Source organism: Coloeus monedula (assembly GCF_965178545.1).
Source record: "Coloeus monedula genome assembly, chromosome: Z".
Lineage (NCBI taxonomy): Eukaryota > Metazoa > Chordata > Aves > Passeriformes > Corvidae > Coloeus > Coloeus monedula.
In genome coordinates, this window is record NC_138822.1 from 82,919,971 (window position 1) to 82,947,626 (window position 27,656).

Sequence of the window (27,656 nt, forward strand, 5' to 3'; positions counted from 1 at the left end):
AAAAAAGAAAAGAAAGAGTGGATGCACTAATAAGACCAACATGTGAACTCAAGACTGCTGTGAAAAATCATACAAAAAAGGCAATAACAAACAGTAATGCAGCATTAAAGGTGGGGGTACAGGGCAGACAAGAGTTACAAAACATCCTGTTTCAATATTTCTCATCCACGTACTTGGTTCAAATACTGTAACAGTACTGGAAGGCAAAAAGCACCAGACATCCAACTAAAGAGATAAGAAAAAAGGAACATAAAATTAGCAAAAAAGTAAGATCTGGTCATTAGCGAAGGAATAATCTCAAATACAGTTACTTAACAGAAACACAACACTTGGAAAAGCTGTTATTTCAGCATACATAGACAATACCATTATTCCAGCTCTATGGAAATGACTTGGTTTTCCTAGTCTGTAACCTCTTCCACATACAGTACTGCTGAGGTTATCCCCAGAGGTGTGTGCGGGCAGACACTGCGTACACACAAACAAAGCAGCACGGTCATCACAGGAATAAAACAGGGGGAAGTTGTTCCCTTTGAAGTAGAAAAGCAACAATCAGGAGGCCAGGAAATATGGGGCAAAGCATCATTAAGCCCTAAACACACAATTCAAAATTAGGTGGGGACACTGCGCAGCTATGGCTTCTATCTCCTAAAAAGCCAAGCCTCCCTCACAGTCCACATGGAATACAGAAGCTACTGAAGAGACAGAAACCATAATCAAGAAATCCTAGAAAATACTCCTGCACTGGAGAAAGCAATTCCTATTTTGTCTCCTTAGAGCTGCCACAGAAAGCAGCTGCACACTCAACTGTATTCTGGGAGTTTTTGGTGGTGGCGAGGTGTCCCAATTATAACATGGGGGCACAGAGACTGTGTGATGCAGGGTTTGCATAGATAGTCTGTCCCCTTCCTAGCTCAAAGAACATAAAGAGGAAGAGGTCACAGCTTAGGCTCTAGTTGCATTTGTGAAAAACATGGAACTAGAAAAAAATAACAACCCCAAACAACTCCATTTATAGAGGCTTCCTGTACGTCCCCAGGTGAGGGGGAGGTGGGGAACAAGACATATAACACATGTCATGGCTATTTCAAAGCTTCATTCTCTTAATGAAGTTTATTACAGGCCCCAGTGAAAATCTTAAAAATTCACTAATTCTTACACTTCTGCACCTTTGTCCTAATTGCTGTCCTAGAGTGAGTAAGTGCTTTCCTTTATTAAAAAAAAACTCAGTTTGTTTTTACATTATTGCTGTGTTTTACAACAAAATTAAAAATCACTTATGGAATCCACGCAGCAACAGAAAGTCAATATCCCCAGAACAAACCAAAAGCATGAACATGTGTTCTCAAAAGGGCCTTTTCTACACCAGCTATTCAATGAGGGGGGAGGGTGGGGGAGAAAAAAAACCAACCAAAAACCATCCTATCGCTTCTCCTCCTAGCATCAACAAATTCACCCCACTTTTTTCCCAGGAGGCAAATCCTTTCAATAAATATCAGCGTGAGCTCCGAGGTGCTGGAATTCCAGGGGGTAAGGAGGAGCAGCAGCAGCTGTGTGCAATGCCTGCGGGGTCCCGTGCTGCCCCGAGGGTCAGTCCAGGGAGATGATGTCGGGCGCGCTGCCGCCGCCGCTGCTGGTGATGACGCCGGCCTTGGCCCGGCCCGAGGAGCTAACGTGCGTGCTGCTCTCGTGGTGGCTGGTGGAGGTGATGATGCTGCCAGGCGTGCTGCTTGTTAAGGTTGAGGTGAGACTATCCAAAAACATAGGAGGACAGTACTGCTTGAAACAAACAATGAAGAGTGAAGAGACTCACTGCACGAGGGAAATGTATGCTCTGAAGATACATCTTCCCCACACAACAAGCCCCGGACATGTTCCCAGTGGGACCTCGGTAAGGCACACAGAGCAAGAACCAGAGTTCTGCAAGTCACTGACAGACCAAGAGGGGACAGCAGCCACAAGCCCTCCTCCCTCAATCCCCCCTTTTTGTTCTCCAGAATGGTTTGGGTTGGAAGGGACCTTAAAGCTCAGCTCAGCTCATCCTATCCCCTTGCCATGGGCAGGGACATCTTCCACTATCCCAGATTGCTCCAGGCCCCATCCAACCTGGACGCTTCCAGGGATGGGGCAGCGACAGCTTCACTGGGCAACCTGTGCCAGGGCCTCACCACCCTGGGGGTATTCAAGTTAGGGCTGAGCATGTGTTTGCTTTAGAAGGCAAACTGTCAGTAAAGAAAGTTTCCAGGCCTGGATTCATCACAGAAAGGCTAAACTGTATCCTCCTTAAATGCATCTTCATTACCAGTTCTTGCTAGGAAAACAGGTTTTCTGAGTCTGTGGTTAGATCTAAGCAAGTGAACTGCAAACACAGTTTGGATGACGGCATCCTGATAATTACTGGAGCACAACACCACAAAAATCAGCCTCGAAAATTAACCCCACAAAAGATCAGAAACATACCTGTGAATCAACTGGGATTAGCGAAAGAAAATCCAGACCTAGGAAGAAGAGAAGGGTAATAAATTAACATGTCTCTCTTTTATGCATGCACGACAAATTTAAGGATTTGTTTTGGTGGTTGTAGAACAGATTTTGCAATTCATACAGAGTTTCTAAATGGAATATACCACTGTGACACCACTCTCAACGACTACTTCAGGCAGCAGCAAAACGAGTTATCTAGTACAAGTGGCTCTTTTTAAGAATGAGGATGACATAATGATGTATTATTCACTGGATATTGCAGGGTGGTTCAATGTGGTTGCTTAGATGGAGGTTGCCATTTGGAGCTGTTGGTTCATAATGCAAGTTTCACTGCATATTGTACCTGACTTGGCCAAACTGGGACATGAAGAGTGTCATCACATTAAAGATGCTGGAATGAAGTAAAGTCACAACATGCACAAGTCCAAAAACAAGCAGCAGGTCTCTTCCTCCACCCACGGGCAGCCAATAAGGAAACATTTCTAATATCATCCCCGTTTTGTGTCTAGACAAATAAAAGGAACGAAGAAGAGGAAACTACAAGTAGTTCAATGTATATCCTCTAAGATCAGTGACAACTAGTGTCCATCTTAAACACCATTAGCATGTAAGCACTTAGGGCAAGATGTTTAGAATTATGAAACCAATGAAATTACCACATTTTTTTGGTTGGTTTGTGTTTTTTTTTTTTTTTCCTAAATATTGGCCTTGTGTTTGCTATGTCAACAGAAAGAAATGGTATACTCCCTCCCTCTCCCCTCACCTCCAAATCTCTTCTGGCCTGTGACATCTCTCCTCCTCTTCTCCATTAGAGAAAAATTTTGAAGGAGATTTTAAAGTTCAGCTGCATTTACAGAACTTCTTTTGTCTGTGCAAGTTCTAGAACTTCAGTTGATAAGAGCTGGACAACAGTTCTAGACTTCTATTCTCTCAGCACATTCTCCTATCCAATTTGGGAAGACAACTGATTTCTTAACAAGGGAGAAGTGGAGGGAGGGAGCAGTAAGGGAGCCAAAATGGACAGAGAAACAAGGGGAATGATATCCATCTCATTGCCAAACTGGTGCTGAAAGAAGAGGAAAAAACCCAGAGATGTTGCAGGGGAGGAATGGAGACAGGCAATGGAGCAGGGAAAGGGGAAGTACAGGAGGCCAAAGTGACACCTGTCACCACAAGTCACCACTTCCTGGGCTCTGGGTTTGTTACAGCCGGCCAAGAGAACCCCCAGAGTCCCTATATACAGTGTTCTTTTCAAGGAGCCAGGATAGAAAACAATCAGTATCCCCACCTTTTGTCTGATATTTAGCAGCAGTGTTGAAGAATACATCATAGGCATTTAGGGTATGTCTAGGTAAAGAAAGTCAATAGAGGTCAGCTCACAGATTGTAGCTCACCTTAACCTTTTTCATACAGTCTAGACAGAGCACCACTACAATCAGCTAGCAGAGTAACTACACTGAGGGCTGGGATGAGTCAGCACCCTCACACCTCTAGTAACTAAAACAAGCAACTACTCTCACTTGCATCTACAACACGTAACCACCAGATGTTTACACAAAGTCTGGCTGAGCATGGCAAGAGCAGTTTCCGGCTGCCGTGCCCAAGTGCCAATTTGTACCCCAAAAGCAGTGTTTGTCACATCACTGTTGCAAAATGCAACCTGAAAATGGGCAGAAAGCCTGTACTAGGCTTGTCTAGACATCACATCAGTGCAATACTGCATATAGACTTGTTCCATTTAAAAAAAAAAACCAAAAAACAAAAGCAACCAAAGAGTTAATCAATTCTTCCAATTTTTACCCACCCCATAAATTAATACTGCTGTCAGAACACCCATGAAAAACACTCAGCACCTTACCTGGCAAGTCTGATGAAATACTGGATATTGGTGGATGATGGAATGGTACTGGGTAGTCTGTTAATGAAGGAGGAATAGCAGCAGCATCGACCGTCGTCACGCTGGGCACTCTGGCAGTAGATGGCTGATACATGAGAACCCTGTTTCAAACAGCATGGGAAATTACAAACAACCTGGCCGTTAGTTGCAGAAGGGAAACCATGCACTGCTGTGCACTCTCATTCACAAGTCACCGTGTGACAACACAACTATAGCGTGGCTACTCACTACCAGTACTCCACTCTAATTTCCTTTTTCATAACAGTCTTCATAATAACATGACCGTATCTTGGCTCTCAACAGCAGCTGTGACATAAGAGCAAGTTGGCATTAAAACAAAGTACAGTGCTGGAGTCATTGGCAACAGTCAAAGATAGAAATGGGTGTCTGTGAGCACCCACAGAGCGATGTGCAGGTGACCAGAGCCAGGAGGAGAGTGTTCCATTCGATTTCTCCACAGAACTGCTGCTCGGTGCCCACCTGTTACACCAAGGGCATGACTGACTGTTATCCTGTCCCACAGGATGACACAGATTACACATGTGGGAATTAAATATCAGCCTGTCTTTACTCACAGCCTCCAGTTCAGCTCTCTAGGAGCATGCCACACCCTCCTGGCAGCGTAGTTACAACCACCACCACAGGTGCTCAGGCACCAGCCACGTACATAAAACAGTTCATGAACTCCATATCAGGTGGAAACAAGCAGAATTCTGCTCCCAGATGCTTCGCATCACTTCCTCCAGCCATCAGTGCTATACACTCATCTTCCTTCCCAGACTCCTACCTGTTAAGCTACTCTTGACATCAGAAGCTTGAATTTCAGACCCTCCCTTCTCAGGCACCTCTCATACTTCAGCCTACACTGTTGCTGCCTCTAAGAAGACACCCCAGTTTTCCCAAAACTAGCATTCAGACAACACTGTTTAAAGCAAGTAAGCTATAACCCAAAAGCCTGGCTTTGATTTGGATTTGAAGAATGAAAATATGCCATATCCATACCCAAAAAGCAAGGAAAATACATGGGTCACAGAGAGACAAGAAAAGTCAGTCCTCCTACAATTACAGTTGCAGGTAGCCATCTCAAACACAGGAGCACAGAAGAAGTCTTGGCGCCTTCTGAAACTTCATTAAGAGATGTATTTGTAGCTACATTTTCTTGTAAAAGTAAGGAAGAGTCTCTTGCAGAAGGACTCCTCCACAATCCTCACAAAAAAGCAACAGCATTTCAGTCTCACTGCTGAAAAAGGTTGAAGATGACCAACTATTTGCTCACCAAGGACCACACACACATTCCTGTGGACTAGAGACTCAGCACACCTGCTCATTACTTCAGAAACAGAAGGGGAACCTTCAAAACAGAAGGGGATTTGGTTTATTATTATTATTTTAGTACAAGACATAAGCCACTGCACAGAGAGACACAGACACACACCTCATGCAGGCAGCAACACTAACTGATGAGCCATTGTTAAAAGCTGAGCTTGGAGCAGTGAGTGCTGGTGAGCCTGACCAGTGGCCCTCACTCCCTGCAGGTCTGGGCTGCCCCAGGGGCCAAGAGCAGGAACATTATGGAAGCTACAAGCAGCACCTGAGTCGAGGTGCACAGATCAGAACAGACAGAAGGTGGCACAGCAGGAGAGAAGCTGGTCAAGCCTGGTGCTAAAGTCAGGCCACACTACAAAGATGGAGCAGTTTCCAGAGGACTTGGGAAGTCGTCAGTTATGCTAATCAAGGTGCACTGACTGATGACCACAGCCAACAACAGCATCCAAGACATTCCAGAATTTAACAGAGAGATGAAGGAAAAGCTTATCTTGACTCAAAACAGCAAAGTGGCTCCCTTCCAAGGCTGACAGAATGGATGAAACACACAACACAGCCTCGTCCCCTGGGCACTGGAGCAAATTAGATAGAGAGTACAGCAGACAGCAAGAGAAAAGCCTTTAAGATGACACTAACTCAGCAAGAATGCATAAAGTTCCTCCACTTGGCATAATCTACTTTCTCAGAACACTGCCCATTAGCTTAGTCAGCTTCCTTTTCTATGCAGAAATGTCCCTGCAAACACAGCAACAGTCAGTGCAAGTCTTTTGTGAGGAGTAAAACTATTTAATAGTGTTTTGCCTGTACAAAGTTACTGTATCAATACAACCTTCTACAGGAGTGGCCTAGACATTCTCCTCTGCAAGTGTAGAGCTGGATTCCAAGTCCATTTCTCTACAGATCAGTTTAGCTGAGACATTACAGAATAACAACTAACTTTAAAATTGACAAACCCTTTGGTTGGGCTTCCGTGTATTTCAGACATAAATATGCACTTCCGTTTGGCTGGAGGATCTTCCTCTTCATCAGAAGAGCTTTCTATTGTCAAGTCGATAACATCAACTTTCTTCTTGTTTACCTCACTGGCCACTGTCACGGAACATGGTTTGCTAACAACACTGGAACCTGAAGAAGAAAATAAAAATCATTGTTCTCCAAAAGCTGGTGATGTCAGCAGTTTCTATTTGCAAGAGAACCAGGAACTCAGATCCTGTGTAATAGATCACCTTTGTGGCCATTACAAAGAATGTTATGCCCCAGTACCTGCTTTATGACTCTTCTGTATCAGACTATTAAAGAACAAACTTTTGTTTTCAGTTATCATTTTAAGAATGTAAAACAAAAGGAACCTTTCATTTCCTTAACTGCTATTATAAAGAGCAAAGACAAAGACAAAAAATGCACTCTTAGAGACACAACCCTTTCTTTTCTAGTTTAAATTAGAAGAACGTTAGAAGTAGTAAGCCCTACACAAAACAAACACCAACAGCCACATGCATTATCCAAGCACCTTGTGCTGGTTTGCAACCAGTACCCAGATGTACATACTTTCTATTTTGGTGCATTGTGGACTTGACACTTTCACAGCTTCCTTCTTTGGCCTCATGGGGCACCAGGAGCCATCTTCCTGGAATTTGATCTCATCCACATCTGAACATTCATTAAGGATTTCCATAAAGAGGCTGAAAAAATAAAGTTTCACTTTTGATTCTAAGTGACATTTTTATTCTAAGTGAAAAGGAGACACAGAGAAAAAGCTAATTATGATCACCTTCTACCTGTCTACTCTCTCCCTAGTTCCTCTTACCTGAAAGCCTGTAATTACAGCCACTGCAGATATCAGAAAATATTATCCCAACCTATCCATAGTTCACTCCAACACTATTGCAATGCACAGATTTACATACTGAAGCAGAAATCATCATCCCTTGAACCAAGTTAGACCACTGTTATCAGTTAGAAGTTACATTTTGAAGTTAACACCTTTCAGGGATGGAGACACGTTAAAGGAAGATCTACCCCCAGGTGTCACATTTACATTTCTCCAGAGGAAATATCCTGAGACTCAAGAGTTTGATGGTGCAGTTAGGAGAAAAACTTATATAGTTCATTACATGGGAAGAGAAACTGTTTAACAGAGTTTAATGGTTCCTCCAGTCTGAAGTATTTTGACAAAAAGAAAGTATGAAGTGGCTAAAACTCAAGTCACGTAAGTAGCTACTGAGTACATAATGAAAAATTTTAAGTAACTGTGTAATCTACAAAGCCAGTCTCTTACCCATCTAGTATTAGGCTCTCGTAAGCTGCCTTTTTGTCACAGACAGGACAGATCCAGGTAGGCTTCTTTTCATTCATTTGAAGATAAAGAGCAGCATCAAAACATTGCAGGTGTGTGCAAGTCACAGCCCGGCATGGGATTGTCAGTCTCATTTTTCCCAGCTGCAGGAGATGCATTTCCAGGGTGCCAGAACAGAAGACAGAAAAACAGGCCTGAATGGTTAAGAGTGAATCCAGAGGCATTTGGTGAAACAACCCTTCCTGCTCACTACAGAGGTGCCCAGGGCTAAGAGTGCTGCAAGCAAATCCACCCCATCACAGCACCCACAGTGCTCTTAAAAGAAAAATTAATCCCTGCCCTAAGGCTTCACCGCGCTGAGAACAGTCAGGAACACTTCTAATGGACTTGAAACAATGTTATTTACAGGATTTCATTTTTATTAAACAACCTACTGAAGCACCCACTTCTACAATTTTCTTATAACCCAGTATTTCAGGTGTTTCCCTGAGCTCTGTGTACTTGCTACACTCAGAATGACCAATTTCTTCTTGGAGAACAGAATCCCCAAGGCAGCATTACCTTGTTGTAAGGTGATCAACTTTTTTTAGTTTGCTACTGTAGCTACAGTATAAGCAAAGCCACCAAGATGAGGAGATAAGAGGTTTTAATTGTCACTGTATCCTTTAATTACTCTGTCAGCCTGCCAGATTACCCTCAGCACCTCAATATAGGAGATTAATCCTTCTACAGGCCTCACTGTGCACAAGCAGCAACATGACTCAGTGCATCACAGCTTGAGGCATTCACAGTCCTAAACCACAGCTGGGTGACTGCTGCTACAATCAGGTGCTTGTAGATGCACCCTTCTCCCCACTATTTTATCTTGACTTGTTAATATAAAATACAAAGCCAGTGAGGTTTCTATAGCAAAGCCTTTGAAAAGCAGCCCAATTCTGCACTACAGATGAAAATACGTATCTGTATCTGGAAGTTTCCAGCCATACTTACAGGACACATCAGAGAGACCCGCAGACTGGTTGTGGCAATCTCACTATCAGGATCTGCAGTTAGTTTTTCTTTAACTATTAAAATAAATAAAGAAGTCATATACAGAGATCATTATTTCAAATGCTAACCTTGATTCAGGAGTACATGCACTTTTCTTCCCGCTATCTAAAAAAATAAAGCATCTAGGAAACTAGTTCATAAACAACAAAAGTTTCACTGTTTATAAGCAACTGGCAAACTGCATCACAACATTATCTGATGTTGTTTGACTGCAGATGCAGTAACAGCCACACAGAGCAAACTCAACCCAACATGTGAAGAGATAAATAAAACAATCAGGACTGAGTGAGGTGCAAGTGAAGAGAACTCAGGACATCTAGCTGCACCTCACAGCCCAGCACAGTAAGAGGTGCTCATGGCATTCCCATAAGCACATTTCAGATGAGACCTCTGGGTATGCTCCCTAAAAACTCTCACTGAAAAAGAGTGTGGTGCCTCACCAGCAGCCAAAGGAACCTGTGAAACCCTGGGCATGGACCTTCTTTTCAAAATACAGCAAATCTCTTCTGTATTACCAATTCTAGTTTTAAAGAGCCACTGACCACCCTCCGAAAGTACAGACAGGCAAGTTTATTACTTACTTAGTGCTCTGGAATGATCAGGGTTTCTGATACCTTTCATTTTCAACCTCTGCAAAAGCATAGCTGAGGTGAGCTGGCGAACCAGATACACAGACATGGAGTAATTCTACAAAAAGAAGGATTAAAGATTAAATGCTGATTTCATACACTACTCCCCCTATGACAATAGCTCACTATTTACTCTAGTTGTAGCATACAGTAAAAACAAATGTTTCTTTTTGCTTAATCATTATTAAGAGCATTGACAGACAATTTGAATTCTGGGGAGGTCCAACATTCTGCCAGAATTCTCTGGCCAATCAGGTCTAATTATCCTGCTCCAGTTGTAACTGAACTAAAAAGTAATTCCACAACTAAGAGACAATCTGGGCTCTTCTCCTGGAAAGATAATTTATATGTGACACATTTCATACATGTAGTCTTTTAAGAACTTCTCACATTGTGTCTCCTTAATCTTCCCCTTTTTTCCAGTGTCAGTGGGGAGCTCAAAGGATCACATGACAAAAGATAAACAGTCTTTATGGTATAAACAACACCTTCAGAAGGTACAGAGCTGCCCCAGTTTCTTTGTACCCTTTCTTTAGCTTGTTCTGTACTTCTAAGCCCAGCCTTGTTACACCATGTCCATTCCACTGAGTCTGGCCCTGTTTCCCAGCATTTTCTATTTCCCAGCATTTTCTACTCCTCCCTAACTCACACCACTTGTCAGCTTCTTTTGTTCAGTGTTCACTCCCTCTTCTAGGTCACTAATGAAAAGTCTGCAAGCCCCAGTGCTGCAGTATAATAATGGTTTCATCCATGTAACAAGAACAACCTGTGACCTCTTATTTCCAATCCCTGCCAGCCACCTTCCTATAGCTCCTACACCTCCTGGATACTGCACAGGAACTTCAAACAAGCCCTGCTCCTCCTTTACCACCTATAGGAAAATCAGCTCTTACCTAGAGAAGCAGATAAAGTGTTCTAATTGCACATGAAACCACTAAGAAACCCAGATTTTCGGGTTTTCCTTAACAAATGGCCACCTGTTGCCTACAGAGAAGATTCTATAGGCTCAAGTCTGCCCAGCTCTGAGGGGTTTACAACCCCTTGGCTCAGCAGCCCTCCTTTATCAGCCCAGTCCATGCCAACAAGCCCTTACGTGACACCCTGTGCTGTTCCCCAGGGTCTCACTTTGAGGATCAAAAGCAACAAATTCTGGCACCAGCATTAAACCACAGAACTTGCTTCACCTCTCAAGGCAAGGGGAGGATGTCCAAGCATTCCAAGTCATCTGCTTCCATCAGAGTATATTTTGGCAATACAGGGAGGAAAGCTAGCAGGCATCAGCACAAGAGGCCAAGACCACCCACAGGACTGCAGCCATTTTAAGATTCTGTGCTTTGACTGGGAAGCAATGGCTCAGATCTTTCTCTCCATCCCTGTTCTAGAAAATTGTCTTTTGATGTCAGCATTGCCCTTCACTAATTTTTTCAACGTTAGCTTTCAATCCAATTTCTTTTTAAAATTTTAACATAAAAGCTTATACTGAAGTCTCTTTGAAACATGTGGTATCTTTAGTCCAGAGCATTTGATTTTGAAGAAAAACTCAAAGAGAAAACTACTCTGATAACTGAATCCAGATTTTACACACCCACTCACAGATAAAGCAATCAATAGTTCTTGACTTGCCAACAGCTGGAAAGGTGCTGCAACAGTTATTTAAACCTACGATGAAGTCAGAAATTCCTTGCACTCTCCTCTTCTTTCCTTAATAAATCTACAGGGAGATTTACTATTCACACCACAAATTGTTTGTTATCTTTGACATGAAATTCAGGAAAACCTAAAAGCAGACCTTCTAATGTGAATCCTCTAAGAAAATCTTCCCATCTGTATGTGCATCTCACACACATGTTACTGGAAACTACCACAGTTACAGTTGTTTCCTGGCACTGATAGTAAGTTCAGCCACCTAACACAAAACACTTGCCAGCCACATCAGGCAGTAGGGGAGCAGGAATGCTCAAACAGATTATTTAGATGACTTCCCACATCCTACAGAACATACAGGTTACCTTTCCAATTTCAGAAGCCCAGGAAATGGAAATCTGATTTGGCACTGCTGACGACAGCCTAACTAGAGATGTGATGTTCAAGGGACGCCCAGGTCGCTTCTGTTCAATTCCATTTTTTGGTGGCGGAGCATATCCCTGTGGAAAAAAAAGGACAACTGATGTGTTACCCAGTCTTCCCACTGAAACTGCTGACACAGATTTGTTAAACAAATCTATGATAAGCAGGTAAACTTCAGAGGCTCTCTACTCTGGAGAGCAATGCCAGCATTTATTCTGAGAAATATCAGACTTTCACAATGTAACACCGTAACTCAAACATAGTTATAAGGCATTTGTTGTTTTAACTGGGTGTTACAGAAATACTGAAAAGGTGAAAGAGAACAGTTTGGGTCCAGGTAAGTTCACTGGAAGAGTAAAATGTCACATGGATGTTTTGTCCCTTTTCTCCCCATGCCCTACTGGAACAGAGTGAAACATCACAAGGTCATAGCCTTAGTGACAGAGTAAGTAATGAAGACTTTACTCAGTGTTTCACACCCTGAAAACACTTTACTGATTAAGAAACAATTACGCCTTGTTCCAAGAGCTCCACATCTCCTCAGTGACTGCTTTGCCTCGTATCAATTACACCTGGCTCCATTAGCAACAGGTGTCACCTGTCCTCTGCCAAGGCCCCTGAAGAAGGACTGTACATGGAGTACCAGCTGTATTTAAGAGATCATAGAATCAGAGTGGTTTGGGTTGAAAGTGACCTTAAAGATCATCCAGTTCCAATGCCCTCACCATGCAGTAAGCCTGCAGATTATTGCTCTCGCCCTGCAGCTGTCACAATGAAAACAAGCCAGTCTGCCACAGCTACCCTGAGAATCCCTGCTCTGAGCTCACAGTCAGCCCACAGTCACTCGTCTCAAACTCATCCTGCACCTGAAGGATGCCAACAAGATGCAGCTCTGCATCTTGCACAGACCTTACTGATGCATTTCATTTAGTTCAAGACAGTGTTGTTTTATACTAAAAACTCACCCAGAAAGGATATGCTGGGAAAAAAAAATACATGTTTTTTTAACCAGAGAAACACATACATTCACAACCTAGTGCTTGGGAAAGCAGGTACTTTGAAAGATGCCAAGTCTGGAAATAAAAACAAAAATAATTAAAAAAAAATTAAATATAAGCAGCCTCTTCCACTCACTAGCCCAGTGTGCCATGAGTGCTTTACCCCAGAACACACAGGCAGCAGACATATGGGAACTGCTGACAGCTTCATATTTAAAAGACAGAATGATTTCAAAAGAGACTGAATGCAAGTTCTCTTACATTTCCAATTTTTTTCTTTTAGAGACAGACTCTGCAGTGCACATGCCTCGTTTCAGTGAAGCTTTCAGTGTTTTCTTCCACAGAGACTGTTCCTGAGAACAGATTCACTCTCGTACTCCTACAGTTTGGAACCTTCCCTTCCTATCCTTCTAGGAGCACTCTGCTTGCCTCCCAACCAGCATTGCCAGGCAATGTTTAGTGAGGCTGCCAACTCTAGTGGCAAAGCACTGCCAACATTACTTGGGCCTTCAAGTCTTCCATGGCTCATCAAAGAACCGCACCACTCAAGGCGGGTATCATCTGCTACAGCAAGGAAATTCATCAAGAGAAAGCATAACTGCTCATTTATTTGGCTTTTCTCAGTGACACAGATGCAGGAATACAAGGAAACATGGTGTTAACATGAGCAAGACCTGGAGGAGTACTGGCACATGGGCAGCATTTCTCTGAAGCTTCTGGTAAGGACTGCAGTCAAGGAGACGACCAAGAATAATTTACAGACATCTGCACAGGCATGAACTGCCCTACCAGGCAAAGACAGAAGTTCACTTATGAACTGTGCAAGTGGGCAATAGAAGCTGGCATCACTGGTTAATTACCTAACACTACTGCGATGGACAACAGTGGTCTTTGAGGCAATGAAGTTATCTTACGTTTGCTGCAACAGAAAGGAAGTGCCAGATGATGCAGAGAGACCAAATCAACAAAAAAAAGTCTGCAGAAGCCTTCAAATGACTATTTGTCATTCAGCTCATGGTGAAAGAGGAGGGGAAGGGAAGTTGTCAAGACAATAGTGATTTATTCACTTTCTCACCTAAAGTTTGGCTGAACAGATTAATGAATCATCTTACCATGTGCAGGAAGAACCTAGAGGATTTGGGTCTAAAGCAAAGTAATAATCCAAGATTAATATTAGTTTCTGCTACAACTGTGACATGTTACACACAAAATGGAGAGAACAGCAGAGTGTAAACTATATTAACAAGACTGAGAATCAGCTGACACTGATGTCCACAAGATAACATCAGACCAAATTCTTTTTGGTTGGTTGCTGAAAGACAATCTGCAGAAGAGAAAACCCACAGTTATCCCATAGAATGTAACTGGCATTCACAGAAAATACTGACAATAAAACACAAGAAAGAAACCCTCTTATAACCTAAAGACTGAAGTAGGAGGAAGAGAACCTAAGGAGTCTCATTTAAACTAAGTAGAGGCAAAAATAAAAAGCAGTCACAGTTGCATATGGGAGGGTACAGAACAATACAATGTGACACACCAAGGTGGTTACAAACATTCTGAGAAAGAGGTTTCACACATGCTCTCTCCACAGAGCATCTTTCCAAACCCCACTACTGAAAAATCCCTCAGTACTACAACTTTTTCCATCCTTGACAGCCTCAAGAACTATTTCTGAATGGGTTGTGTAAGAGTTTCTCTCTGTTCTATTGAAATAAAAAAGAGAAACCCATTCGTGAGATATTTTGAGAATGAGAGAGCTTTTCCCTTTGAGTCTATTCCCAAGCCTTGAGATGACCCTGTGACTATGTACTAATTTTTGCAACATCAGACACCCCTGAAGTGTGACTGCCAACAGTGTTCTGTTCCAGTACCAGCACATGCTAGGAACCCTAAAACATGTCTGTTCTTCATCCACACAACATATTGTGCTCTAACCAGACAGATGTAGAGCAGTGTACAAATTGCACACAAGAGGCTGGTGTTGGTCCCTCAGAACAAGAAGGAACTCAAGCCTATCACAAATACAGGCTGTCCACACAGTGAGGGCTACCACCCTGAAATAAACTCAGTCTGAGGACCCATGAGGAGGATTTCTCCATGCAGACACTGGGCTGTTTTTAACATATTTAGCTATGTTAACAGCAAAAGACAAGGTTTGCTATAGAGGGCTTAATCACATTTAGTCCATGCAGTGGCTGTAATATGGTTAACAGCAGTAATGGTTATCTCATACAGCACATGGACAAACTCCATACCTAACAGAGAAATCTGAGTGATAACAAACAACTTGACTGTTTCTGCAAGCTAACATTACAGAAAAACACATACACACTTCACAAGTCACTAAGAAGCCACAAATATGTACATAACATACTTACCGGCAATGGGAACAGCTTCCCATTTACTTTAATGCACAAACTATTAGGATAATTATCCTCTTGAGGGCAGCTTGTCTCTGCTAGGCATAACCTGTATCCATAGAAAGAGAAATCATCATTTTCAAGTGTCCCCACAAACACCCATTAGCCAATTAAGTTTTCAGAGAACACTATACAAAATGTACCTTAGCTGAACTTGGACTGTGTAATCTCTCCTGCCTCCAGGCAAGAAGTCCCTGCGACAAAGAAAAAGAGAAGTACTGACTTATATTGCAGCCATACACAGAAACAACTGACACACCTGCCCCAGCATCACTAAACTTTGCTCTTGTTTTTCTTTTATTGAGCTATGAACACCTTAAAAGTGACATTTCTGTTTAACTACTGCCAAGTTACATAGGACTTCAGGATCAGCATCCTCTATCAAAAGATCATAGCAACAATAAAGTAGGACGCTGCCAGGGATGAAAAAGCACCTATGAATTCTCATAGTTTACAACATCAACACTGGGAAAAAATAGCAAAGCAGGCTTCCATTCCTGCAGCCAGGAAAAACACAGGGAAGCTTCCCACCTCTCTAAACTGTGACAATTCTTTGGAACCGAGTAATTGTTAACTCTTTAATGGGGTAGGATTTACACAAAACGCACACAAATTCTGTGCACAGTGGGTCCTGAAGAAAACAGAACAGATATAAACTCAAGAGTAACTTCAGTGAAGATTATCACTCTGCATTGCAGAGTAAGTGATGCATATAATGAACCAAAACGCCCGGAAATTTTGCAGTTTACCTACACTATACCACACACTTACTTCTTACCTGGAAATACAGATTTCTCTGACCTGTTGAGGTGTTAAAGCAAAGATAAAAAACTTCTCCTGGAACCTCTGAATACTGCTCTGTACTAGAAAAAGAAAGACACAAAAGAAGTTGAACCATGGTGATTAAAACAGGATCTGCAGTTGAGCTTTTCCTGGAATAAGGCATAAGTCACTGAATATTCTCGAATGATGGCTGAACTGCATGTAACTGTTAACAAAAAAAGCAATGGAACAAATCTTTCATTAAACTACATTCAGATGGTTTAGTATCACATTACACCTCAGTACTAAAGCAGCCTGGCTTTTTTGTTTTGTTTGTTTTGTTATAAACCTTTCTCCCAAAGGAGGAAGGTTCAAACAAACACACAACAAAATATTACATTAAATACCTGACAAAAGGAATACCATGGAGATGCTGGCAATTCCTGTAAGGTACTACAGGAAGAGCATGTGCACCAGAAGTTATTAATGGACAGCTGGAAAATTCAGAAACAGCTAAGTAACTAAACGTTTGGGGAGGAAGGGAAGGAGCACAACCCTTCACGGCAGAGAAGCCAGATAGACTTCATGTTCAGAATTACCCTTCAGTGGCATATGACAAAAAAAAAATATAACGTTCACATCAGAATCCAATTTGTCTGTCAGTGATGGGAATTGGCAATATTTTAGTATTTAATGTCCACAGAACACACATGTCACTTTCGTACTTTCTTTAAACTTGAGAAGTTAAAAGTCTTGACCTGAAATAAAAGTAAATTAGACATGTCCAATTTAAAATAAGCAGCAGGGAGGACAAATACAAAAACAGCACAACTAAACCAGGCAAATTTTGAAGAGTTGGACTGCCTTGTGCACACTGACATTTGGGGGAGATTGTTTCTATGCCCAGAAAAAAACACATGAAAAGGAGGCAAACATGAAATGGAACCCAGATGGAGCAAACACACACCAAGTTCCTCAAACAATTCCAAATAGCTACAGAGTGCATGTATGCACACACACACACAGAGCACATCTGGTATTTTAGAATAATACTTGAGCACATGTAAAAAAGACAGTGGAAGTATTTTGTTACTTAATTCAGTGTGGGTTAAAACCAAACCCCACACTTCCATTTGTGCTCTCATATTAGTGGAAAGGAATACCACACTCATTCTTTCTAAAACATGAAGCAGTGAGGGGGACTCCCAGTTCTCTGACTTACCTGTTATTTCAATACAACTCCCAAATGCACAAAAAATGTGAGCATCACTATGCACAAAGAGAAGTGACAACAGGCACTGTAATTAATGTTTGTTAGTAAAGTTTTCTGCTCTAGGTACTGGAGGATGGCAGATGATCAGTACATGCCTCACTGAGGTACAAGTCACAGCCTAAAAGACTTTATGATCAGTTAAGAAACTAAAATGTTTAAGAGGATGCAAACTATTTTATAAGCATACTACTAAACAGTTAGGGAACATTTTTTGCCAGTAAGGTAAGCCAGACTGAATTTCAAGACATAAGCTGTAGTTCCAAATAATTAAAAATGTTCACGACTGAGGCACTTGGGGGAGATAAACCCAGTTTCAGGTTATTTGAGAGACAAATGTTTGCTCCATATTATAACATACAGTACTGCAACAACTTGCAGGCTGAGAAACTTCACTACTCTGAGAGCAACACTGAACATCGCAGCACAAAGTATCTGTTTCAGTGCCAGATCTCAGAGCCTGCAGAATTGTTGGGAGTGAGATAAGGGTAAAGTAACAAACCAATGAACTTTTTCTCTTTACCCTGTTGCAACTTGTAAATTACTGACCCTGAAATCCTTTTTGTATTACTCCTGACAAAACTGCTCCTCATTTATACTAGACAGAAAATTCAGGTCCCAATCTTTCAGCCAAAAAGTGGAGGTTCAGACTAGGTACTAGGAAACATTTTGTTACCAAGAGAGTGGTCAAACGGGGTTCTTGGAAAAGCAGTTAATACTGTAAGCTGCCAGTGTTTAAAAGGGACTTGGACAATGCCATAACTATTACTCTCTAACTTTCGGTCAGGCAGTTGGATGATCACTGTAGGTACCTTTAAATTGAATTACCCTGCTCTATTATTCAATATTCAAAAGACAAAGGTCTTTAATCATATTACTTTTATAACAGAGAACACTATTTTCTGAAGTGTGGCTTTGCACTTTTGGGGAAAATGATAAAGAAAGGGAAAGGTAAAGATATAAAAGGAAAGGAGTTTCCACTTGTCCCGGCAGCAAAAACCCACTTAAGCCTGGGCTCAGTATTGTCAGAAGCAAAGCTTATTTAATGAATTAAGCAAGCTGCAGAGGTATTAAACACTTACCTAGACTCGTGGGTTTAATGAGCACGTCAAGCACATCATAAAAAGGTAAGCTTTTCAGCTGAACATCAGGATGAACAGGCGGAATTGGAGGGGATGGCTGCTGCATCTCGAAGTGTGGCTTAGTGTCTTGGAGGAGCACGGAACTGACGGGGGAGGACGGAGACTGAGGCGTGACTGAAGTCGAAGGGAGTGGGTGAATGCCTGCAACAGCCAGGTCAGGCTCGACTGGAGAGGAACTGCTGTCCAAGTTGAAAACCGCAGGTTTTATAGCCGACAAATCCGACAGTCCTTCAATCGTCCTTGGGTACCGACGCCTATAGAGTTCTCGGATTTTGATCTGAACTGCTGGGCTGCAGCCGCTCTTCAGTAAGTGCAGTGCCCTCATCAGGAGGTCATGTTTGCGCCCACTTTTATTACGTCCAGCAAATCCCAGCAGCACTTGCAGTTCAGAAACACGAAAACTTGATACCATATTCTAGAAAGAAAGAAAAGCACAGGTGAGCCAATAGCAGCAAGGAGGCCTTTCCAAGCAGCATGGTGCGGCATCTTTCATCATCTAATCTGACAACTTGTTACTTGGTTATGGGTACTGCCCACACCTTTACAGAACACAAGAGCACAGTTAGTTTAAAATGAAGAAACAGAGCGTCCAGGATGCAGGTTCAGTTTGCCCGTGTTAATGAAAGATTTGTTTCCACACTCAAACAATAGTAACAACAAAATCTTAAATTCACAGCACAAGCACAAGCTGTACCACAAAGAATCTGTCTCACTTTGTGGAACAAAATACCAAACACAAAAAAAAAAAAAAAAAAAAAAAATCAAGTGAATCAGTATTATCACCTGTTTTTCAATACATTTTAAGCACTTCCTTACTTCATTTCTTAATTTCTGTATAGTTTATTGTGAAACTCTATTTTGGACACTGTGTTAAAGGCATGCACAAAGCAAGATAGGCACATCAGGTTTAATTGCTGGAAGAAATGCACAGCAAAGCAGACAGTTCTTAAAAAGCTACTTTATCTATTATACACTGTGGAATACAAACAACATAATTGATTCTTCAAATGTCTCCTTTTCAGATCACATTCTGGTATCAAGTGTCACAAAGACAGCTTCCAAACAAGTAATAATGTTTACTTGGTTATCAGCATCAGTTTTGGAAGACTGAGGATTGAACTGCAAAGTTACAACATTAGAATCCTTCTGTTTATGAAAACAAATAAAAAAATTTAAAATCCCACTATGCTTTAAAAGGAAAATATCTTCTGCCCCGCTACTACTAACAATTAACTTTGCACAGGTGCTTCATCTCACATTTTTGTGAGCATTTATACCTGTTATCCAGAATACTTCTCACCAACTTCCTTCCTATTTCTGTGGGACTCTTCCACCATAGCAAGGAGATAAAGTTTTTAAAGGCGAAAGAACACTTGCCTTCAGTCTGTGCAGCTGCATCATGACAACTCCAGACTTGAGGACTGGAGATGAAGGTGCTTACAGAAGGTATGAAACACCAGACATCTGGGATCATAACACATTTTTTAAAACAGTTCAGAAGTGCATTTGGATGCTTAATAAAGCTTTGGGCATTGATTTCAGAAGGGATACAACTCAAAACACAATGTTTTGACTTTACCTTCCAAGTCTTTACTACACAGAGTTAACACACGTTTTAATACATCTGACCTCAGCTGAAATTTTAACAACTTTTGCCCAAACACTGAGTCAGTCACCAAAAAAGTCAAACCCCCTCCATGTCCCTGGCTTGTTCCCTGTTTTCTCTTTAATATTGTGAAAAATCTTTTGGCAGTAAGACCAGTGAATTGTGTCAGATGAAAACTGAAGTTAAAAATCACAGAATCATTTAGGTTGGAAAAGACCTCCAAGATAGTCAAGCCCACCCATTCCTCCAGCACTGCCAAGGCCACCACTAACCCAGGCCCCAAGTGTCACATCCACATGGTTTTTATATCCCTCCATCCACAGGGTTTTTAAATCCCTCCAACACTGCCCTGGGCAACTTTTGCCAGGACTGGACAACCTCCTTGGTCAAGAAATTTTTCCCAGTATCAAATCTAGACCTCCTCTGGAAGAAATTGAGACCATTTCATCTTGTCCTCTCCCTTGTTCCCTGACACCTGAGCCCAACCCCCACTTGCCTCCCTCAGCCGCTCCTGGGGCTCCAGCCCCTTCCCAGCTCCGTTCCCTGCCCTGGACACGCTCCAGCCCCTCCATGTCTCTCTTGTCCTGAGGGGCCCAGAGCTGTCCCCAGCACTGGAGGTGCCTCAGCAGTGCCGGCACAGGGGACGGGCCCTGCCCTGGGGCTGTGGCCACACCATGGCTGGGACACCATGGGCACCTTGTCCACCTGAGCACGGGCTGACCCAAGTCCGGGTACATGCTGTCCCAAGTCCAACTCAATGGCTGTTTCGTGTGCCATTAGAACACAGCAGGAGTTAAGTAGCCAGGATCTGCCTTTTCAAGGGCCACATTATTTATGCACATCAAAAAGACCACCTAAAACACTATGGCAGAAACATCATCTGGCACACCCTTTCCTTATCACTGATGAGACAAGATTATCATATTTCAGACCCTGATTTTCAACATTTCCAGACAGCCCATTTGGATCCAGTGACACTTCTATCAAGAAGCTGTTCTGATCACAGCTAACACAGCAGCCTTCACACAGTTATTCCCCCAACACTCTCTCTAGAAATGCACCACGGACACAGCAGCCAGAAAAAACAGTCACAAGAAGCAGTGAGTGGCTCACCCAAACTTCTGAAGAGGCCAACAGCAGATCTCACCTTAATTTCATCCCAGCAACTTCTTTCAACAATGAAACAATACAAGATGGAGAATGTTACTTTCCACCTGGCATTCCCCTTCTACTCTTCCTTACTCTCAAATAGAGTGAGGAAGACAAAGTGTTTCAACATTCATAAGAAACGGCTTGAAATACTGTAACAGCTTTATAGTTATGACATAAAAGAGAACCTGTGTTAAAAGATAATACTGGTATTCATGAATTTACAGAAAACTTCACGTTACATGCTTCTGTAGATAGCTGCATAAGCTTGATAGCAATGCCAGCTCCTTTATTTCAGATGCAGGCAGTAAGCATGATGCTGGATTCCATAATCACAATGCAAATGAGTAAAATAATCCTTTACACTGAGATTAAGGAAACAGCATGTATTGCAAAATACTATCTATTACCCTGCCTGCTGCCTTCTATGCATTCCTGCAAGTTAATCAAGGTGAAATGCGCAGTCCGTCACGCCTCGACACAGCTAACATTTTAGACAAAAATTCCACAAACTAGCACTTTGTTACTAGATGGATTTCATCTTACTACAAGATAGAGCCCGGCTTCAATACCATAGTCATCAAAATTTTAAATTAACACCCACATTAAAAATGCTTGCGAGTATAAAAATATACATAGTTTTGCCCACCAATGCAAAAGTCTTACACAGGCTTTATAAAAAAAGACTTGCAAAGAGCGAGGTTTACAGAAGTATTTAAACAATAGCTTTTACAGCATTTTCCCTCTAAAGCTGATTCTACTTTCCCTTTAAGGTAACAACAACCACGTGTATGAAAAAAAACCTTCCAGTGCCTAAAGGGGCTCCAGGAGAGCTGCAGAGGAACTTGGGACAATGGCCTGGAGGGACAGGACACAGGAAATGGTTTCCCAGTGCCAGAGGGCAGGGCTGGATGGGATACCGGGAAGGAGTTGTTCCCTGTGAGAATGGTGAGGCCTGGGCACAGGGTCCCCAGAGCAGCTGTGGCTGCCCCATCTCTGGAAGTGTTCCAGGCCAGGTTGGACGGGGCTTGGAGCAACCTGGGATAGTGGAAGGTGTCCCTGCTCATAGGAGTGAAGCTTTAAGGTCCCTTCCAAACCAAACCTATGATTCTGTACTGATCTTCCTACTCAATTTACAAATATAAAGTGGACATTCATTATCATCAACAAACTTTTATGGAGACATACATCTGAAAACACTTATAATCATGGTGCAAGGCATATACTGCTTCCAACAAACCCTTATCAAGTTATTTTCTTTTGGTTTTCCAGCACACTGCAGAAGACTGCAGCCTCGTTATTAATATGCTTTTCACATCACTCAATTAAGATTAGACATTCAAGTTGTGTCATGTAGATGCCATTTTCTCTTAAAAGAGGTTCTTTACAGCTGCACAGCCCAGTAAAAAAGCTTCAAAAAACCAAAGCCACTTTAGTTTTAACGTTATTCCATGAACACAAAGAGTAGTTTGACAGAACTCTAAGGAAGGAAATCAGACTGGATAATTCAAGCACTTTTATATTCCAGAAATATTTTTTCTGCTGAAATTCGTACTTGAAGCTCCTAAGAAGTTTCATAGGTTATTTTGTTCCTTACAGTTGAACTTTAGCAACCATGATTCATCAGAAGAAACACTGTTTTAAAGCATTAAGCCGTAGGTGTATCTGGAATGGCATTAATTTCCCAGGAAGGATGACGTTAAGGAGCCCAGGAAATGCTGACATGCCGCTGAAACTAAGGGGCAGGCGTGTTTCAAAGCAAAGTAAGGGATCAAACATCTCTCCAAACAAGAGCTGTGTGGTTCTCCACACTCCCCTGCAATATTAACAGTCACTCTACATCTCTCTCTATCAATGCAAGGAAACTGAAAATGCCTGTTTAATTCTTGATATATGTCTACAATAAGCACCAACAACTGTGGCTTTCAGGTCAAGTACTGCTCAAGCAGCGAACCGGATACTTGCACTGCAGAAGCAATCCAGCCTACTCAGAAGTACTGGTCAGCTTGCCCCTAAGAGCTCTGCTTCAGCCCCACTGGCTTCCAGACAATTTCCGAAGTGTCTGAATGCTCTGTACAGAAGGAACACACCAAGGACAGGTTCCACAAATCCTCTCTCCTGACTTTAAGCCCTTTCATGGACATTCAACAACAAAGTACATTTGTGACATCTTTTGCGGTAAATCTGCATCCATGCTGACTTACAGCAGGCTAGAAATGGGTAATGCTGGTAAAGAAAAACAACCAGTGTCCTGGGATGGTTGACAATCTCTCCGCTGAATGAAAATGTGTCCTCAAACTGATATAACCATGGATAAAGACATGCAAGGCACAGGGAAAAATGAAGATGCCGTTATTGAAACCCGTGTCAGTAGTACAGGACAGCAAAAGCAGCTCCAAAGAAAACCACAGTCAATGTAAATCATAACCACCAGATCCTAAGTATTATGGAGATTTTCCTTTGCACTGCCTCTAGCCTGGCTCCAAAATTAGGAATTAGCTCCAAAGTTGCATGCACTTAATAACAGCAAAAATCCTAAGTCAAACAAACACAAATATTTAAGACATTCAAAACAAAGTATGGGCATTTCATTGCAGCCTCCTTTTTAGAGTACCCTAAACTCCATTATCTCCTTCCTCTCCCCATCACTATATCTCAGCACAATCAGTTAACTGTTAATGATTTCACATACAACACACTTTTAAAGCGCCCCGATAAACCTCAGTGATCTACAACAGTGACTGTGAACCTATGGACAACACAGGAATTTTGTGCAGATACAAGGTAACAGCACATTATCACAGGTTATTAGGAGTATTTTATCTGCACTTATGTTATTTAATACACTCAATTTAACTGCAGCCTACGGATCATTACAGAACCAGCAGCAACTTGTCGATATCTATTCAGTCCACCATCTTAAGTTTAACCCAGGTCATCATGTGGAATTTCATTTCTACATCAAATACATAAACTGGTCGGCATATACAATACAATGATATTAACACAGATAAAATAAAATAAAACAGTGTTTGGCAGTGAGCTTGAGGAAGACACATGAAAACAGTTTCCAGCATTTTCTTGCTAGCAATTTAGCACAAAGCACTGCTTCACCTGGTAAATGTGAGGCAGTCATTTACGCTGTCATTCCAGACTGGAAAAATAAAGCAAGAGGAGTGGAAAGACACCAAGTCTGGCATGAACAAGAGATCCAATATATAAAAGAATGAGAATTCTGTATTCTAATATGGTATCCAAACCACACTGCTCTTCCCAGTTTGAATCATGTGACTTCAATACCCAGGTGTGCAACAGCAAACAGTAAAAGTGGGACCTACTTCCAGCATTTATAAACCTGATTTTCCAGTAAATTTTGTGCAATCTCTCCTGCCAAAAAGGATATATTAGCACAATTCCATCTCTTCTCAATCAAAATGGCTCTGAAACTAGTGTCACAAATTAGTTTTGGCACAGGCATAGCCACTTGTCTATAAAGAGCCCTCTTTTTTGCCCTACAAAGATGACAGTAACAAATGACTTCAAAACCTGATTAAACACAAACTATGCGACTGATGCTTCACCTTCTAAACTACTGATCTGTTTCAGAGACTGCATGCACTCCACATTATTCGTTTCCAATTTAAGACTCAGGACACCAGCAGAAACACAGAGGACCCAAGAATACTCTTTCAGTAATATGTAACTGATCCTCTTATCTGCAGTACTTTGTTGAGATTCAACAAGCTTCAAGCCAAGTCTTGGCTAGTTCAGAATCTGTTGGGAGCTGGAATCGTTTTCTCACAGATTGCTCTCAGAAGGAGCTGTAGTTCCCCACTTCTGGGCCAATTCTGTTCAAAAATGTGTTTACTCGTCATCTCTGGCCTCCACACCAGACTGATGATTCTGTTCCACATCCGCCTCTGCCTGTGTAATACCTTCAACATTTACTGGGCTGCTCTGGAGAGGGGATCATGGATAAAGGTATGAGTCAGGTTTAAAAACACATACGGGAACAGCAGGTCTGGAAATGGTATCTCAAAACTAACTGTATCTCACAACTAGACACAGGTGTGCTCTCCACAGCTTCTCAGCCACTTCCTAATACTCCAGAAAGCAGTAATCTACAGAAATTAATAAACATTACTAGTTAATAAAAGCTTAATCATGATGGTCCAGAAGGGTAAAGCTTTGACCAGGCATTTTCAGCGATATCTTGAAAAGTAGCAACTGTGGTTACTTATATCCAAGTCCTTTGACAAAACTGAAGACTTGCAAAAGGCCTGATGTAACAAGGCTTCTTTCAGACTGGTTTATTTCACTACAGCCTCTCAGTTATAACGCTTGGATCTCAGCTCCACAGAATTTTTACTGTGAACATCCAGAGGATGCCAGGGATAGCCCTAACAAATATTAAAATGCTCCTTTGCCCTGAGAAGAAAAAAAAAAAATGCTGCTCCTGCATGTTTCCCTCAAGAAACAGGGTTTAAGAAAGAACTCTGACATCCTGCCTTTAGTCAGTCCTCAACAAATTACCAAAATTAATTCCACTCTCAAAATGAGCCCAAGTGGCCTTTCATAAAGCAGGTAGAGATGACATACTACAGGAAACTGCAGTCAACAAGAGAGCAGCAAACAATACTGCCATAAAAACATTCAGTACGTTAATCTATAAAACAGCCATTTCAGATCCACCTAAAGGTAAATTCACAAAATCTGCTGGGGGTGAGGAAATCTCTCTCATCTTTGGTCAAAAGCAGGAAGATTTGGTTGTCTGAAAAAAAATTTAAGCCTCAAAACCAAGTGCCTGGTATTCAAGCAGGCACATTCAAATGCATCTTCAAATGCAAAAAGAAGAAAAGAAAAATTCAGCCAGGGCCTTGCAGACATGAAGCAGACAATTACATTCTCCTCCAAAAAAATACATAGACCTTTCCCAAAACAGGTCATGAATTATTATCAGATGGATGCTGAACATTTAGAGAAGCTTCAGGCTAACAGATTAATCTCACAGGCACTCCAGTTTACAATTAAGATGAATGGGAACATCAAAAGATAAGCCTTCAGACTTTTTTTTTTTTTTTTTAACTAGTAGCATCTCTTCTTTTGAGTGATGAAAGGGCAGCCCAGCAGTTGGTCTGAAACACAGTTCCCTTTTCCCTCCATATTTCCTGTATTACTTCTATCTATGCACCTCAGTTGCTTGTCAATTTCAAAAGTATTTATGTACCTTATTCCCTGGGGGAAACTATCAATACTTAGGGATATACAGATAAGCGATTACAGGGCTTTGGGAGAGACAGACCACAACTCCAGCTCAAGATTGGAGAGGAAGAGATAAAGAAAGAAGAGTCACCCCTGGCACAAAGTTTACACTGGGACTTTAGCCAAACCCTTTGAGACACCTTGGTATGAGGGTTACGAATGGGTGAGAACACCGAGCAAGGAAATGTGTAAACACAAACACATCTAAAGTGGAAAAAAACCCCAACAACAAAAGCACAAAAAAATAAGCCAACAGTTCCTAAACCTAAAACTGAGACAGAGCACTGTTGTCCTCAGACAAAGAAACTCAGTTCTTTCCACTATATTTTTATAAGTGAGCTCCTCAGCTGCACTACCAGTGCTAGTGCTGGAAGAAGCCTCAGCATGGGAAATTCTCTGGCGATTGCAGCACACTTCCCACTGCAGGTCACACCAACACCAGCTCTTCCTCTCCACTGAAGGCCAGCTCACAGTGGTTCCTATTTAACCGGCTTTTATCCCTCCTGTAACAAAGTCGGGGGGGGGGGGGGGCGGGGAGCGGCCTGCACGCGGAATTCCCACGAGGAATTCCACTTCTGCAGGTGTGGATGCTGCTGAAGGATAACCTCCTCCTTCTACACAAAGGTACCAGCAGATTGTTCAGGAAATAGGAGGAAAAGCACAAACTATTCAGTCAGCTCTTTGTGTACACACCTTGGCAAAATGAAAGGACACACGCAGCACACACCCACTCCGACAGATCTGCTACAGAGAGTCCACCACCACAACATGAAAGATAATGAACCGAAGACAAAACACGTCTGAAAAGCAGCACTGGGTTTCACGCTGGGCAGGCACAGCTTTCCCGATTGGAAAGCGGTTCAGGGATTTCCAGAGATTCCACAGCTATCAGCATTTTTAACAGCCCCGTGGTTATTCGCCGCCCTCCCTTCAGCTGCACGGGGCGCGGGGCCCAGCAGGAGCCGTGCGAGCCCGGGGGCCGCTCGGCAGCGCCGGGACGGCTTTAAAATGTCCGAAGGAGCGGGAAGAACCCCCCCGGCAGCAGCAGCAGCACAACCCACACGGCTGTGTGGACAACCGGACACTGACAGGGTGGGTCTCCCTGGGAAGACCCCACCGACTCCCCGGGAAGTCGGGGCGGCCCCGCTCCTTCCCTCCCTCCCCTCTCACCCCAGAGATGGCGCGGGCCCCCCAGCACCGACATCTTGCCCCCGCCGGGACCTCTCTCCCTCCTTCCTCCTCACCCGCAGCTCCTCGAAATCCGCCATTTTCTACCCGCCGCCGCCGGGCGCCGC

The 27,656-nt window shown here is 42.4% G+C and overlaps 1 protein-coding gene across 1 annotated transcript; it reads right to left on the bottom strand.

Annotated features, from left to right (window-relative positions):
• On the bottom strand, positions 1 to 27,656 carry PIAS2 (protein inhibitor of activated STAT 2). The gene is made up of 14 exons (XM_082301342.1): positions 27,606 to 27,656; positions 18,285 to 18,759; positions 15,949 to 16,033; positions 15,314 to 15,364; positions 15,129 to 15,219; positions 11,692 to 11,826; positions 9,635 to 9,740; positions 8,994 to 9,067; positions 7,986 to 8,146; positions 7,256 to 7,389; positions 6,661 to 6,832; positions 4,343 to 4,482; positions 2,461 to 2,498; positions 1 to 1,776 (listed from the first exon to the last, which is right to left on the bottom strand). Exons 1-14 carry the CDS (start codon positions 27,627 to 27,629, stop codon positions 1,591 to 1,593), a joined length of 1,872 nt encoding a protein of 623 aa, XP_082157468.1. The 5' UTR covers positions 27,630 to 27,656; the 3' UTR covers positions 1 to 1,590.